Source organism: Leptosomus discolor, chromosome 7 (genome assembly GCF_034619465.1).
Source record: "Leptosomus discolor isolate bLepDis1 chromosome 7, bLepDis1.hap2, whole genome shotgun sequence".
Lineage (NCBI taxonomy): Eukaryota > Metazoa > Chordata > Aves > Leptosomiformes > Leptosomidae > Leptosomus > Leptosomus discolor.
Genome location: NC_141397.1, coordinates 29,549,575 through 29,566,351, shown reverse-complemented (window position 1 = coordinate 29,566,351; position 16,777 = coordinate 29,549,575). Strand labels below are relative to the sequence as shown.

Below are 16,777 nucleotides of genomic sequence, written 5' to 3'. Positions count from 1 at the left end.
ATGCCTCATAGCAAAAATTCATTTATAAAAAAATTAATATAAGAAGCATTACAACACTTTATAAATAATTTACAAAACATAATACAAAATTAGAAAACTGTAAAAAAAATCACTGCACATGAATGGTTTTAAGACTGTGGGATGAACATCATTTTTTCTTCCAAGCTGGCGATTTATGTTTATTTTACATTTTCTCTTGTCCTAGTTATATCCTTGCGATATGTACTTTGGAACAGAAAAGATCTTATATAACTGCTGCCAGCATATTTTTAAACATTTAGTATCTTTCATACACTGTTTAGTTAACTTTTCTTCTTGGGGGATTTTTCTTCAGAAAATTTAGAGCAGTCCCTGGGAAAACTGGAAATCTAGATTTTAGGCAAAGAATGGTTGATAGTTTTGTTCCCAGGCTATTCATAATAGGATGGGGGGGGGGGGCGGGGGGTGGCGAGCAGGGGGCGTGTATGGTCTCAAGGGTGGTGGAACAAGTAGTCATGTATGTGGCATTAATGACTGGACAATTAGCAACATGTTGGAGACAGAAGTAGGACTTCAGGAGTGTCTGCTTCCAAATAGGATCTGTTCTTCCCTGCTTCCCTGTTGGCTTCTGGGTGTCTCCTGATTGCTATGTAAATTGAATTGTGGCCACTAGTTGAGGGCTGTTTGGTATAGGTAACATAGATTTATCTGTGGATATAGGTATCTATGGATAATGAGGGAAAATGAAAACCCAGAGGGGCAGATGTTGCTGTGAAATGCTCTTTACTTCACATGCTCAGCTTGGCAAAAGCATCTTTTTTGTCCCTCACAATTTGCCTGTGGTTACTGAGGTGTTTTTTTCCCCCTGCAGATATTTAAGTATCAACAGTCAGAAAAGAGTCAATAACAATTCTCACTCTCCTCCTCGTAAAAGCAATACTGAAAATATCTTAAACATAGCCTGCTGAAGCTTAAAGCCTAAAATGCGTTTGCTGGACATGAGCCCAGCCTGGAGTTACTGGATCCTCAGTGCTCTCCAACGCTGACCTTTGAGAGTGCTCACATTTAGAGGCAGTTTCTCGCACAGATGATGGTCTCTGAAGATGGAGTTCTAAGAGAACTCCACCAACCATGCATGAAATACCCCATTCTACAAGGCAAATCCCATTAATAAAATAGCCAGGGCCAGATTCAAAGCTTAATGAAATCAATGGAAGTCCCTTTCTTTCACTAAGTTTTGGATACGGCCTTGAGTTCTTGAAAACTCTGTAAGAGAGGTGTTATTTGAAGACTCCAGCACTTTGGGAACCTCCTTTAACATCCTGGGTAGGCCATTAAAAATCCAGTACAACCATCTTGAGGTCAGAGAATGCAATCAGGAGTTAAACCAGCAGAATTTTACCCTACCACCTCTACAGTGAGCTAAACCCAATCCCCAATGTTAACTTTTGGAAACTCCTGATCCTTCTACCCTAATAGTGGGCTGAACCCTAAAGGCTGGAGCAAACTCGGTAGAAGATAAAAATCGCAGGTGACCTTCAGGGGTCAGCCCATACCCCACTCAGAACCTGCTACACCTTTCTCTCCCTCTGAGCCTTGGTATACTCATAGGTCGAATGACCACAGTATTTTAGAAGATGCTTGTCCAATCAAAAAGGAAGCCACATAGATAACTTGTCTTTAAAGGAAAATCAATTCACCTGAAATACATTGCAGGTGACCCACCTTACTGTTCATCAAAGGATATTCAACAGGTTTCCCTATATCCTGATTGCTTAATCTGGACAGCAGTCACAGCAAACACCCGCAGAAATGCATCCTCCTACTAAAGAGGTGAACAGGGCAAGCATCAATATTGAGGTGACATTAAAAAAAGGCAGAAGGAACAAAGCACTACCATTGAAACAGTCCATAGTGACGTAATGATCAAAACATCCTCATCACTTCTCGGCCTGTCCGTTTGTTTTCATCAGAATCTCAACAAATGTCTTTGGCTAGAAGACTTCGGAGAGAAATTGCTTGAAACAGAACCATAATGCAGTTGCAGTACTGAACCAAGTGTGCAGTTTATGTTTATACTACAAAGTGAGTTTTGGTAACCTCTCCACAGCCAGAGGACAGAGAAATCCCAAACTACACCATTGACAATAAGCACAATGTTCAGCGTGGGCTGACAGGTCATCAGACATAATCCTAATCCTTTGTCCTCTATTGCATTTCAGCATACCAATATAAAAGTGTTCAGATTTTACTTTTCTTTTTAAAAAATCTTCAAACAGTACTGGGTTATGTGGGTTTGGGGAACGGGTGGAGAATGAGCCGGAAGGGGACAGGTGGCAAAAAGAAAAAAAAAAAAGAAGAAATGCAAACCAAGACATACACCCTTAGAAGAGAAATACCAAACCCCGCAAATCACAATAAAAAGAAATTATTTTTGGCACCCAGACGCTTGGAGATTGCAAAACTGTTGACTAAAAGAAAAGGAGGTGATCACTATGGAATGGCTTTAACATCTTTTTGTACACACCTGCAGGGGGTGTGAACAAGGATGAGAGAAATTAATGCTGTTTTTTTCCTCTTTGCAAAATACAAATGTAAAAATTTGTAACACAATTTTACACTCATAAAAGAGTAGACTAACAATCTAGTTTGCAATGCCATGTTTCTGACTTTGGTTAATAGTTTTCATAGTGAATCAGCACTTGATACCTGAAAGGCTACAATCACTCCTCCAGGTGGCAGGCTTGTATTTTCTTTTAAACCGAAAAGTTTTTTTTTTCTTTTTTTTTATTTTTTTGGTGTGTTTTGTTTTTCCTTAAAATGTGTTCACATTTTCATAATATACAGAAAAAAGTAAGCAGTTATTTGGTTTATTTTAAGTCCATTAAAAAAACTGGCTTTTTCTTTTTTTTTTGGAACTAATTCTACGACACACACACAGTAAGTGTTGTGTATTTTTTGTTATGTTTTTTAAATAGGAAAACCCACGGACATTTATAAACTGTTCTGTCCTTCTTGTAGTTTTCTCAGTCTTTTACTTACAAGGGTGATGAACAGGTATTTTCACAGAGTTCGAATAGTTACGTTTCTGTTGGTGTGGGTTTTTTTCTGTGTGTGGTTTGGTTTTGTTTTGTTTTTAGGAGTTTTCTTCCAGAGAGTCTGTTAAAGGCTCCATAGGAACTGCCGTCGCAGGCTCGTGTTGTTTCAAACGTTTAATTGTGTTCTTCAGTGCTTGCCTCTTATTGCAGAACCAAACTCTAACTACTTCCCGGTCATAGTTCAGTTTCTCTGCAATCTCTGTCATTTCTTGCCCAGAAGGGTGCGTGTTCTTCTCAAAGTGGGCATTCAAGATTTCAAGGGCTTGTGGCGTGAATGAGGTACGCCTCTTGCGCTTTTTGGATGGTTCGCTTCCAATAAACTCGGTAAGGTTCTGCATACCTGCTCGATGGCGGGCCTCAGCCTCAGCCATCCACCGCTCAAGCACCGGCTTTATCTTCTGGGCACTTTTAGGGGTGATGTCCAGCTTTTCAAACCTGGCAGGATACAAAAGGCCAGGGTTCAGTTTGGCTGTCAGACTGCTAGCTATAGTGTTCTCTTGGGCTTCCTGTGGTAGGAAAAAGTGGCTTCTCAGGATGGTGTGTCTGAGGGAAAATTGAGAAAGAAGAGTCTTACACTGATGCTCTGCCAGGGTGGGACTTCCTGCCTGCCTGACTAATTGACTGGCAGAGGTAATTTACAATGGATTACGAGTATAGCTATATCTATAGTCATATATAAAGAGAGCTAAGACAAAACGAGCACTACAACAAAATTCTAAGTACACTAAATAATACAGGTTATAAGTTGCATTTTCGTATTTCTGACGATCTTCAAAACCCTGAAGGCTAAGTCTGATTACAGGAAATGACATCAAAGGCAATTGCTCTTTATCATCTCGTCTTTGTGATGAATCCTTTTGTTTCCCCTCCCATCCCATGTTGTCCAAACACCACAGCTTTAATAGTACAAACCAGTGGCAGTTACTAGCCTCTGAATATCAGGTTTTCTTTCCTTTCATTTTTCAGCAATTTTCACTGTTTGCAAGTTAATGCTATATCCCCTTTCTGGGTCGGAAAAAGATTCCCATATCTACGATGGTGTTCAGCTGAAACAGCTGGACACTTTGCAATTATCTTGACTGCCCCCACAATGTGCAAAGACAGACTCATGTTTTCCAGATGAAACCCAGCATAATAGTCTACTAATATGCTGTGGCACCAAGCTGGGTTTATTGTGGGATTTCTGCAAACTGTACCAGAATGATATCATTTCCTGTAAATGAGGTCCTCTATATATCATTTTGCCATCAAAAGTCTTTTGCCAAACCAGATTTTACAAGTATTATAAAACATCTGGAAAAGCAGCCACACAAAGCTTTAATCCTTTCAAAAACAAGCAAGAGCTGAGTTCACATTTCAAGTCTTACAAGTACTTGTTTCTTTCATTTACCGAGTTCATCCTCTCTTGCTACACATAAAAAAGTCTTAACCCAAGTCCTCTGATGCCACCCGTGAGCGTTTCCCCACTTTGCCTACATCCACCCCACGCATTGCGGTATTTAATGTTGCGGAAAGGCAACAATTATTGCATGATGCTGCTGCACTCTTCAGCCCACCCAGTGCTGAAGCACCACCGTTGCCCCTAATCACAACATGCTCTGCAGAAGAGACCATCTGAATCAATGCCCCTGTGCAAAGCAATCCGGTGACTGGAGCTGGCAATTTTTAGTGTCTCTATTCAGCACATGGTGGCTGCAGAAAATATTCCAGCAAGAAACAAAGCATTTCTCACAAACGAAAAGACAAGGAATAATTTCAGATAATAACACTCAAAAGAATTTGTAACTGGTGCCTGGGATCCTAGTGTCGTATTGACTGCAAAGTGACCTTCCTTGGTGTCCAGTGATATTTCAGGATGAAGTGTATGTTTTAGAATGTATTGTCTCAGTTTAAGAAAATGCCGTTATTTGCACCCAGAACATATCAGCATGGTGGTATATTGCTGATATGACCTGCACAGACAGCCAGGAGACTCTGCTTCTGTCTCCGAGTTGGTCATTCAGCTTCCTTACCTTACTGTCCCTTCCATTACCCTGGAATTCGTACTGAAACGCCTTTGTTACCATTAAAAGAAAAGTTAAACCTACTGTTTCTGTGGAACAGCATGTTGCCACTGAAGCAGCTTGTCTTGGTGCTTAACAAGAAATGCACAGTCATAGCAGGTTATTATACCCTGAAGTGATATCCCCCTGGGGCAGTCAAAGGAAATAAAAAAACCTGTAACTTTGCAAGTATTTGGGACAAGCTTCTGCACCCAGTCCTCATGTTCTGAGCAATCTGCCTCTTTAAAGAGCCCTCTGTGAAAGATCTCCACATTCTGGGCTTTTGTTAGCCATGTCTGTGCTCTAACTTCGTCATCATTGGCGTTTTCATGATAATCAGTTAGTGGGGAACCCTTTAACTTAGTAAAATTCAAACCATCCCCAGTGGTTTTCTGAAGTGTGAGGTAGATGGAGCAAATGAGAAGACAGCAAACTAGACAAAAGCAAAGCAAACTGCAATTTATCATTTTAAAGTATCGCATGTTAAACAGGAACTTAAGGCTACAACAAATTGGCAATTGCTAAAAACTCCACTGATTTTAGACATTCTTTACCAATTGACCACAGGGAATAATTAAAAAAAAAAAAGTAAATAAATTAATCCTTAACAACAGGGAGCAATAGCATTCATATCATTGGCATTGCTTGTTAGTGTTGATACTGCAGTACATGTTGCTTGGTATAACGATATACAAGTCTTGAAACAAATTTCCCAGCAGTAGTATCCTTGTATAGACTGAATAAAGGTTATTTTCTACAGGGAGGTATCTTATAAGAAAAAACAGTAGGGGAGACCATAGAAGTGAGAGGATCCTATGGAGCTTTTTGTATTTAACAACAATCAATGGGTTTTATGGAAAATCATTGAGCAAAATGTGAGCTGCAAGCTCACTACCCCATACTGATGTTATTTATAACCTTAGTCTTAAACTGCAGGAAAAGTACACTTCCGTTCTATGGGGAATACATTAAAAGTATAAAGAGCAGATAAAAAGACAGAGCATTTCATGGATCACCAAGAACAAAATCCACTTAAATGAGCTTAGAGTTGGTTTCTTGGCTTTCACTGATGGAGAAGGACTATAAGGCATTGCCCAAGAGGAAAAAGCTGTTACCTAAGTGTGTTTGTTACCTCATGCATAAACATGGGATTACTGTAACACACATACATGCATATACGGTGTTTACTTCTAGCTACTTTAACTCTGTCAAGACTGTATTATCATTTCTTATGATTAGGGGAAATTTCCGTTTCTGCTCTGCATACATGGATTCTCTGTTTTTTAGTAAATATTTGAGTGATAAAAGATGAATAGCTGCTGGTTTGCAAGATAGCAGGAAGGATAATTTTTTCCCTTCTGTGTTGCCTAGGTAAATCATCATTAACATCCTATATGTGAAGTGCTAGCCCCAGTAATACAGGTTTTAACTTAGCGGGGATGCAGCCATGAAATATTTGTTCAGTAACCCTATCTGTAGAAAATGGCACAGTATGAAGAGGGTCAGCTGGTGCTTATCCAGCATCAGCAGGGTCTCCAGCTCATCTACTGAATTAAGTCTCAATGCCAGGAACATTGTTTCTCACTTGTTTAAAAAAAAAGGAGGAAAAAAGACAGACTAAAGTTACTTTAGGGGTACACAATAAGAACATTTATCTGCCAGTTACCAACATTATTGGCCAATTTAAATCCCAGATTAAATAATACATTCTAAAGACACGAGACTCAAACAAAAGCATGCTCCCTGCAATTAGCTGAATAATTGTTAAGAACAAAGAGAGGAGAGGAGAGTTTATGATGTAACTTGTTACCTGCAGATGGCAGACTGGCTATAGGCTGGGCCTTCGGTGGCGCTTAGGGCTTGGCCAACTTGAGTCTGTGTCAGGCCAAGGGACAGGCGCCGGATTTTAAAAGCTTTGGCAAATTCTCGTATTTCTTCCAGATTCACCCCATCCACCTCTCCAGTGGCTGTTTGAGGATCTGTTGAAATATTTTTTTAATCACGTCAGTTCTTTGCGTCACATATGAGTGGGCCAGGCTTACACCAACTTTCATTGTCAAGATGTTCGTGTTAAGTTTTTTTTTAATACTTGTCCCTTTCTCTTCTTCCCCAAACAGAAGCAGGCTTGCCTTGTCAGGGTGTTATGAAGCACGTTCAGGTTGCTAAAATGCTAACTAGTCTGCAGTGTTTCCAGGTGCTGGTGAAAGATTTTCAAAGACACATTTCATTGCTGAACTCCTGAAAATGGCCAGCTCACCTCAGAGCTGAGGGTGTGCCTGGGCTCCTCGGTGCTTGGGCTCCTCACTGCCATTTGTGCCATGCAAAATCTTCCCCAGATTGACGAGTCATGTTCCCCATTTCCCCTTCTTATTACATACAGAAGGAAGGATGCTGTTAATATATTTATTTGCAGTCTATGGGAGGGAGGGCTAAATATTTGCATGAACTGCTCGGGTTTTTAATTTGAAATCAAGACTTTCAACTTTATGTAAAATTAATGCCAAAGAAGGAGATTCACCCACCTTCCTTCCCTTTTTCATGATACCCAACCCAAACTGCCAGCCAAACGTCCAAGATAACCCAGAAAATGAAAAGCCCCAACAAAATGCTGCCTTTAAAAGCTCCTTAATTTAAAAATGATCTTTTAAAATATGCCTTTCTGAGAAGCAGCCTTTCAAGCTTTTCATTCTGCCTCCCATCAGGTTGGTAATCAAGGAGCAGCAACATTAGCCATTAGGTTTCGGATAGTAATGCTGCACAATTTTTTACTTTTGCATTAGCCCCTCAGAAGATAATGCTTATGATGCTGTGAGAATAAATCTGTCCTTCTTTTCCATAGCAGTTTACTGATGCAGAAGCCTTTGTCCCTGAAAGGGCAGATAATAAAGCATGTCTACCACAGGAAAGCTCCTTTGGTGCTGGATAACTCGGTCAATTTAGGACTTATCAAAGGAAATGACACAACAGCTGGAGAACAGAACTTTTTTTCCCCCCAAGCTACTGATCCCTGGCTAAATGAAAGCGTTTGCCAAGTCAGAGACAGCATGGGACTGGGATGGTGGAAGATTTCAAAGTGTTGTGCAATCCTGGGTGTAGTGATGCCATTCTCCCGGTGAGACATCTCTATTGTTCTTCACCTCATTCCTCAGACTTCTTAGGTGAAAAGTTTGCGGCACAATAACCCATCAATTTCTGTAAACACAAGCAGTTGTCCAAGGATGGTGCTAGACTACATTACTATTCTGAACCCTATATGAAAGGGGACCTTGCTAGTATTGCCACAGCTAAGGGCTTGTCAGCATTACAATAACAAAGCTTGTATTTTCAGCGGTTTATAAACCTGATATAAAATACCCTTATGATGGAAATGTCCTATAAAAAAATCTTTTAGTCCATAACAGACAGAAGGAGGAGGTTATCCTGCTGTATCAATTTAGCCTATATTGATTCATAGCTTGAGTGTAAGAAACACAAATTATTTTTAAAAATACATTTGTGTACAACCAGGGACCACATGAACTATGCACACAGGTAAACATGCACACAGGCTGAACCTAGTTTTGATAATGGTGCACACCCAGCATCATCCCTCCTGTTGTCAGTGCTGTGCCTAAGCTCATCTATGCACACACACATGCACTCACTCAGTGTAAAGCTAGGGCCCATATTATTTGCTTTTAAGTAGTTGGTGCTATGACAGTGGCCACTCAGGTTTGTAAAGTAATTGCCTTTAGAGGTGTAAAATTTTCCTACTTACCCAATATGCTGTCTATCTGGCATAACAGTTCTGATTTTCAGAGCTGGATGCTTATCTGCCCTTTGAGTCTCTGAAGAGCAACTGATAAATGTACAAAATATAAGTTATAATGGCCTCAAAGATTCCCTTGAGTAAGGTGCACTAAGATGGTGACCTTCCTCATCTCTTTCCTTCCTTCACTTCAAGGCCTCTGACTAAGGCTATTAGGGATGTGACAAAGGACAATTCAGGTGTTCCCAGAGAACTTTCAAAGTAGCAAACACTTTGGCAAGTGGCACCTGTAAACCTCCCCAACTCCTGTTAGGAATAAAAGGGAAGGTAAGAAAGCTAAGAGGTTATTTGCTTGCACATGATTATGGGAAATTCTGCCAAGTTCTGCTGATCTTTCTGGTATGACACTGTTGCAGCTGTGAATATCATGGAAAGTCCTTTCCTGCTCTGGGGGCTTGGCAAGGTAATAATTAGTCTGAACTCTCCTTGAGATGAAAAAAAAAGCTGTGATGCACTTCAGGAATATGGGAATAGATTGTAATATATGGCGGAGTATCTGTTGAGAAAGAGGCTTCATTCTTACAAAGTGTCTTTGGGAGGAGAAAAGTACTAACAGAGGTAGACCAGAACACTGAAGCCTTGTATTCCTGAACTCTAAGGAAAACAGCATTTGTATCAACTCAGAACCATTCCTGCTTCGGGTGTGATTCAAAGCCCTTTGAAATCCACTGAAGCAGTCCCTTGATTTCTGTCAGCTCCATAAAACTCAAATAATACTGTGAAGACCACTCTATTGACATCATCATATAACAGCACTGGAGTGTTTTACTCTATTGCCTTTAAAATGCCATCAGTACGTAATCTTGGACTCTGTGGGCTTATACATACACATACATAAACATACAAATAGAGAATGGACTTTATTTTAGTAAGTTCTGAGCGCTCAGAATGGTTAAGTGTATAGTGCATTTCACATTTTAGGAAAAGTAGCTTATTGAAGAGTGTAAATAAACTGGTGCTTTTTAAATTAAGTCGGTATCCTAGAGAAGGCAGCACAGTGCCAACAGGAAAATAAAGAATACAAATCTCATTGAGTGGTGGCGATCTACAGTAACAGCATTTAAGGAATCCCAGTGTACATTATGACTTGAAAAAACAATGGCTGTTGTGTCTGTGAAACTACTGGGTGCTGGAGAAAGGTGAGAGGGTTGTCTGGGACCACTTTAGGGGAACATATCCCCTAACAAAAAGGAAGCCAGCTAAAATTCCCCCAAGTGTCCTGGCAGATGGTGAAGGTGGAAGAGCAGAGTGGAAGAAATAAAACCCACAGGCTCTCCTTCTGCGTTGAAACCCCATTTTTCCTACTGAAGGGAATACTATTTGCACTTTTGAATTCTTCTGAAAATCCCACGTGAGTTTGTTGTTGAGTGCAAATATGCTGTGATTTTAATAGTTAGGGGAAAGAGTTGCTGTAGATAAATCAGTGCACCCTGAAGGAGAAAGCAAAATTTCTGTTGCACAGAGTTCGAGCATGGGAGGGATTATAGGGAACGATTTCCCCAGTCAGACAGGGTAAAGAGCTGGCAGAGGAAGTCCAATGAGAGGTAAGAAAGGCAGGACAAAGCATTGTTAATGGAAAATGGACTGGAGATCAGGGGAAAGAAAGAAGAATAATTTGTTTGTAGAAGGCATTTTAATTTTATAGTAACAGATGACAGTAAAATGAATTTGAAAGGAAGAAAGGAACTTCATGGAGACACAAGTCTCAGAGCATGAGGGGAAATCAGTGATTTCCACAAAGAGAACATACAGTGGAAAAGTTAAACTGAATGTGCAGAGGGATGCATCTGAGAAGAGGAAAATAGAATGGAAAATAGGAGGAATAATGATGTAGAATTGAATGAAGAGAAAACAAAGAAGACAAAAGAGAACACAGATAGGATGAGACAGTGTGAAGGAATCATACAGAACGGACAGGAAGAGCAGAGATGAATCTTGCCATTCTTGCTTAGGCAGAGCTTCTTTTTAAATGTCCTTTCTTTGGAAACAATCATAATTTTTTTTCTTAAAAATAACTAGCACATGTTGCCTGTGAGAGATGAAGGGGTGAGGATGAGATAAAAGGGAGAAACTATAAATAACAAAAATCCAGGGAAAAAAAAAAAAGGACAGGAAATAAATAAAGGGAGATAAAAAAAGAAGGAAATACACCTTTTTAAAATTAGGAAATATGTTAAACAAAAAAGTAAAATCATAAAGAAAATATGACTAGAATGAAAAGTAAAAGGAATAAAACCAAGGAACATGGAATGCTAAGGTTATTAAAGCGCGATTCTTATCCCTTTCTCGTAGTACTTCAGTAATTTCACTGACATGAGGTGGCCTCTTGTAAAGAGAGTTACTCTCTTTAGAGCAAGTTTGCAGAACCTTGCCTTAAATAATTATTTACTGAAGTTATGTTGCTCTAAGCAATTCAATTAACAGAATAAGGTAGCTGAATATGCCTAGTTTTACATGTTCCTTACTATATTTAGCAACAATTTTTGGAATATGGAAATCTCTACTAAGGTACTCAACTCTAGGGTCTCTTCTGGAGGACTGGACTGCAGCTTTGGAATGAATTGGGAAAAGGAAACAACAATATTCCTCTCTCAGGAGGGGCAAAACAATCGAAGAGGTGTTCAGGAGGCCACAAGTTGTTTCTTGCTGCCCTCAGGCCTATGGACTTCTTTCAGAACCACTGACCCATTGCAGGCCTATCCCACTAAAAGACTCTGAATGGACTTTTGGCAGACACTAGATTTCAATTGTAGGCCTGTTATACAAAGCTCTGCTAGGCAGTTTGGGAGCTGGGACGCTAAGAAGGCTTTGCTCAATTACAGGCCACAGGCTTGACAACGCGGTGTTCCTACCCCTTGGGGATCTGCACCCCGAAGCTGAACGGATTCTGCAAAGGAGCAAAACAGGGACAACTTTCCATCTATTTATTTCCATGTGTGCAGTCACAGTTGTATGCAAACAGCTTTTTGGTCACATGAAACAATTTTCAAATTCGTGAAGACCAAGTGAGACCATCTGAAAAGATGATGTAATCAATGACAATGAAAAGCTGTAAAAAGCATCCTGCCTGCCTTTTCGTGTTTCATTGCACAGGCGGTTTGATCTTTCCCTACTGAACTGATCATGTTTTCTTCTTTCTTGTAAACTCTTTCCACATTACTAGAAACCACCAGGTAGCTCTCTTGCGCCCTAGAACACTGTCACTTACGTGCCAGCTCAAGCAGGCTTATGCATGCATTGTTAGCTCCAGTTTGTGGCTGGCTACATGCTCTCAACAATACACTGGACAGCCATTAAGATGACTGTTCTACTTCTGTCTGTGTGCTAACATTACGTGAATGGCAGAAATTAGTTGATCTGCCCTTCACACTACTCAGTCTGTTCATCTTGAACAGCTAGGGACTGGATGAAGCTGGAAACATAAATTTAAAACAATTCTAGAACTTTTTATTTCTGTGTAATTATCATCATGCTTTTTTTACAGGAGATCCCTATCAATAGCCTCTTCCTTTGGAATGCTCTTAAGATCTGGGTCCCAGTGAATTAATTCCCAAGTACACCACCTTCGCCAGTCCGATTGTATGAAAAGTATTTTCTTTAGTCTGAGTTTCCCACTTGAGTTAACTGAGTTGTAATTGTAATAACTTCTTTTCTTTAAGAAGTTTCAGTTTCCCTACAACTTGAAACATGACCTTGAGAGTTGTAAGGGAGATAGCTGGTATGTCTTGCCATCCCAAGTAATCTGTCTCCAACAGGTCCAAGCAGGTGAGGCTCCAAAGCTCATATCTACTCAACAGATATTTGCTAGATGTCTTTAGGTTCTTTAAGATTTTCTCTGTACTAACTTGAGCCTAAGGCTGAAGTAGATGGAAAAGAACTCCCCTCCTATAGTTGTGGCTCTGGCCTGCTTTGGGCCAGGACAGCAGTAAAGACAGAAAGACTGATTCGCTTCTCTTGGTGATCATTTTCCACACTCTGCTGATGGCTTCCAGGGAGGGTGGGAGTGGCATCTGCATGATTTGGATGCAGAGTGGGCAAAAATTAACTTGAGTCTGAAGAAAAAGAAATGATGGAAGAGAAAAAACCTGAAGACTACTAAGGAGGAGGGATTTGAGTTTGGAGTGGAGGGAGAGAGGGCCTGACTGTGCAGACAATAGTAATCAGGTGGTAGAGGAAAGAAAATGAGGAAAAAGAAGCAGCACTAGTGGGAAAACAAGGTAGAGGAGGACAGAAACTAGCTAATAAAAAGGCTGGTAAAAGGGACCCAGATATGGTTTGGGGACAGAGGCTGACTTGGAGCTGGAGGGGAACTGAAACTGGAAGAGTAATTAATGAATGAATGGACTGCAGGGAAAGGGCTGCAGGGAGAAGTTAAGAGGAACAAAAGCGTGGAGGCAAAGGGAGTGCAGATTGTGTGGAGAACAGCCTGAGGAAGTAATGGGACTGGAACATGACAACTGGTGGAAGGAGTCAAGCCTGAGAGGAACAAGTAGAAAGTCCATGTTCATTAGTGTGTCTTCCCCCTCTTCCGCACATTGAGGTTCCTGTGCCTCATACTCATCTGCTCTCAGCCAAATCCATGAGCACAGCATGAGTAGGACCAACAAGACGATGACACAACATATCAGCTTTTCCATCCATTCAACTGGCAGATCTCATATATCCAACTATGAATATAAGCACTATCTCACCATATGACTGACTTCCATTACTATGCTGCTTTTGTAACAACTGCGAAATTTATCCAAGCAAAATATGAAGCTAAAAGAACATCTTTAGAGTTGCACAAAGAAACACTCAGCAGCTACAAAATGCTGGAGTTACAGTAGCCCACAACGCAGTGTTGCATAGTCTTTGAGTCCCGGATTACCAGCTCTTTTTCCTCAGACCTCTGCCTCATCTAGTGCACAGGATGAATTATGCTTCATTACAGAGGAACTGAGTGATGCATTGCCTTCTCCTGTGTGGCCACAGACCTCTATTAAAGCTCTTCACCAAAGACATTTCCTCTTGAGCTCTTCTGGTTTTTTAAATCTTAATTTATTTTCCTGTGTTTCTACAAGATGAGTGTCTTCCCCTTCTTATTCACAGAGAAGTGGACAGGTATTAAGGGAAAAAGCATTTTTGGGTACCCAGTCTAGGTCAAGTAGGAGATGATTTTTTAGACTGTGTCTTTAAATGGTTCTTTATACAGTTCCCCAGTGAAAGTGCACTTAAAATTGTAGCTGTGAGTACAAGGTTCTTCTGTAAATTAAAGTCCAGAGTCTCAAGCTGGATATTGAGGGAGCACTTGTGAAAAATCTGTTTTAAGTGACTTGTCTGCTGTTGCACTGTAATTACATGGCAAACAGAAAGCTTCAACTCCTCAGCCCACTACAGCTTGAAGCAAGACCATCCTTCACCCTTCTACAGCTCCCTACCTCCAATGAGAAGCAAACTGGGTAACAATCTAGTGAGTCAGGTAGGGAACAAACCCTGGGACAAAAGCCCACCTGTTGCATTAGTAATTCTGATGCATCCCTAGAACAATTCCATTGGGAGGGCACTGAAAAATGGATGAGAAAAAAATCACAATTGTGTTTTTAATCACAACATATATCACTATTATAAAATATATGTTCTAAGAGGAATTGAGCAGAGCTGAACAAGCAGCTGTTTTTCTAGCATCTCCTAGCATTTGATGGATTTATCCTGTAAACTTAATAGGGCTTCTTCCATATTGCTTTTATTGTGTGGTGTGCTTATCCACATGGGGAAATTGTGGGGTAGAGTACCCCTCAATAGTTGTTCTGGAATATTTTTTTAATAAGAATGTCCACAAGTGAAGCTATTCTGGACTAGCCATCGAAAAGCAACTTATTCTGCACTAGCTATTTTAGTCAATTTTCCCACATAGACAAGGGGTAACTTTATGTATTTTAAACATGAAGCCTCTTATTTTTCTTCTTCCTACAAGCTTGTCTACGTGAGAAAATTTACTGACAGAGCAATAGCAGTATACTTATATCACTATAATTATATCTGTATCTATATATTTTATGTACTTACAGCTACCAATGCAGATATTTTTATTCTAGAATAAAGGTATTCACAATGGGAGTCTTACCAGCATAATTTTACCACTATAGCTCTGTTGGTAATTTCCCCGTGTAAACAATCTCTGAAATAATCTAACCAAGACTTTTTCAAATCTTCCCTTGCATGACAGTTTCTCCAAGTTGTTCATAAGCTTCTATCAGTCATATATTTTACCTTACCAATACAGTGTGAGCTTAGTGTTTGTTTACTTGAAATATGTACATAGAGTGTCTTTGAACAAGGTCATCCAATACACTCAGATTTTTGCAGATATGCAAAACTGTTAGTGCTTCTTATGTGTACTTTTAACCTGTTGGTTTTGCTATGTAAAGACCAAAGTTAATGCTGATAAGGTAATAACAAAGACTCTGAACTGTATGATCTGGAAGAAAGGGCTGTTCAGGAGGTCAGGTGTTATAATCCTAACGCTGAAACTCAGTTATTTCACTGCAGTGTGCTTCTTTCTCCTCTCCCACATGCTACAGTTTGTTCTTGTTTAAATTGTGCAAGCTTTTCCTAGAAAGAAAGGTCTCTCCCTCCAGATTTGCTCTAGATTTGTGTAGTGCTAGGGTTTGTAAGATGGTTTGCCACACTAGCTAAGCAAACAATCAGTAATGAATAAGCAGCCTAACCAAAAGTAGGAGGATCTATCTGCCCACCAAATTCTGAGCAATATAATTCATTATATTGACTGGGTCAAAAACTTCTCACTTCCAAAGAACATAGACTACATTTCAGTTACAAGAATTGCCCTCATAAGTCAATTAATGGCTGCTACCATTTTTATGACCATTTTTAGCATTGATTACAATTTCTCAAGGCATGTTTACCTTAAGGCCCATCCATGACAGCACTTAGCAGTTCTCACTGTAAGAGTCACTCTACTTAGCAATATACACTCTACTATATGAAAAAAAAAAAAGGCAGGGAAGCAGATCAGGAGACTCAGCAGTGAGGAGGACAAACAGAGGGGAGAATTAAGGAGAGCCAGGGAGCAATACTTACTGCTGACTAACTGGCCAACACTCAAAGCTGAAGAGGAGGAGGATGAGGAGGAAGAAGAGGAAGCCTGACGCACTGGGCTTTGAGACATAGATGCTTGACTGTGAGCCAAATGCAGGAGATTGGGTTGTGAGGCTGCTTGTCCCACTTGCGTCTGGGAGGGCTGATGGAGCTATATGTTAAAATGTAAAAATAGGTATTTAGAAAATGAAGCAATAATAGGAAACTTTCAATGCACCATCTCACCCATCTACTTCTGGGGAGCAAATTCCACAAGAGCATTAAATACTGTGGACTTAGTTCAGGTGACAGAGTATTACAGCAGGAGCAATCTGAGATCTTTTGAATTCTGACTTGCCATTTTTTCTCAGTTTAACCAGATACTTAATCTAATTAGAAGCTAAATATTTGTTTGAAATGGGTGATGAGATACCTATGACATTCACAGCAGCATTCTGATTTAATAAATACATGTCCTTACCTGTTTTCTGACTCATGAAGTCAGACTTCTATTCCCTACATGGATTCTTATACAAATCAGCATTGTTTCAGAGAGGTCCTTTCATACTGCAGGACCAGGGCCAAGAAGAGGAGGAATGGGGAAGAAAAGATAAACTGGGGGAAAATCCCTTTCCTAAAGCAAGGAATAATTTGTTTTATGACATTAGATCTAGCAAACAAACCAAAATGTTGAAATCTTATTTCTCAATTGATAAATTGTCCTTGCCTAAAACACACAGCAAAACTGTCAAGACACACCTAAAAAGTCT

At 40.1% G+C, this 16,777-nt stretch overlaps 1 protein-coding gene across 2 annotated transcripts in view; it reads right to left on the bottom strand.

Moving 5' to 3' along the window:
- Positions 1-3,115: 3,115 nt before the first annotated feature.
- POU6F2 (POU class 6 homeobox 2) overlaps positions 3,116-16,777 on the bottom strand; it is a 315,511-nt gene continuing 301,849 nt past the window's right edge. Inside the window, exons 8-10 of one of the 2 annotated variants that reach the window (XM_086468248.1) lie at positions 16,011-16,179; positions 6,930-7,098; positions 3,116-3,620 (exon numbers count right to left, since the gene is read on the bottom strand). In XM_086468248.1, the coding sequence (XP_086324374.1) occupies positions 3,116-3,620; positions 6,930-7,098; positions 16,011-16,179 (843 nt within the window). The remainder of the gene's footprint in view (positions 3,621-6,929; positions 7,099-16,010; positions 16,180-16,777) is intronic. The other variant, XM_086468249.1, reaches the window with a different exon arrangement.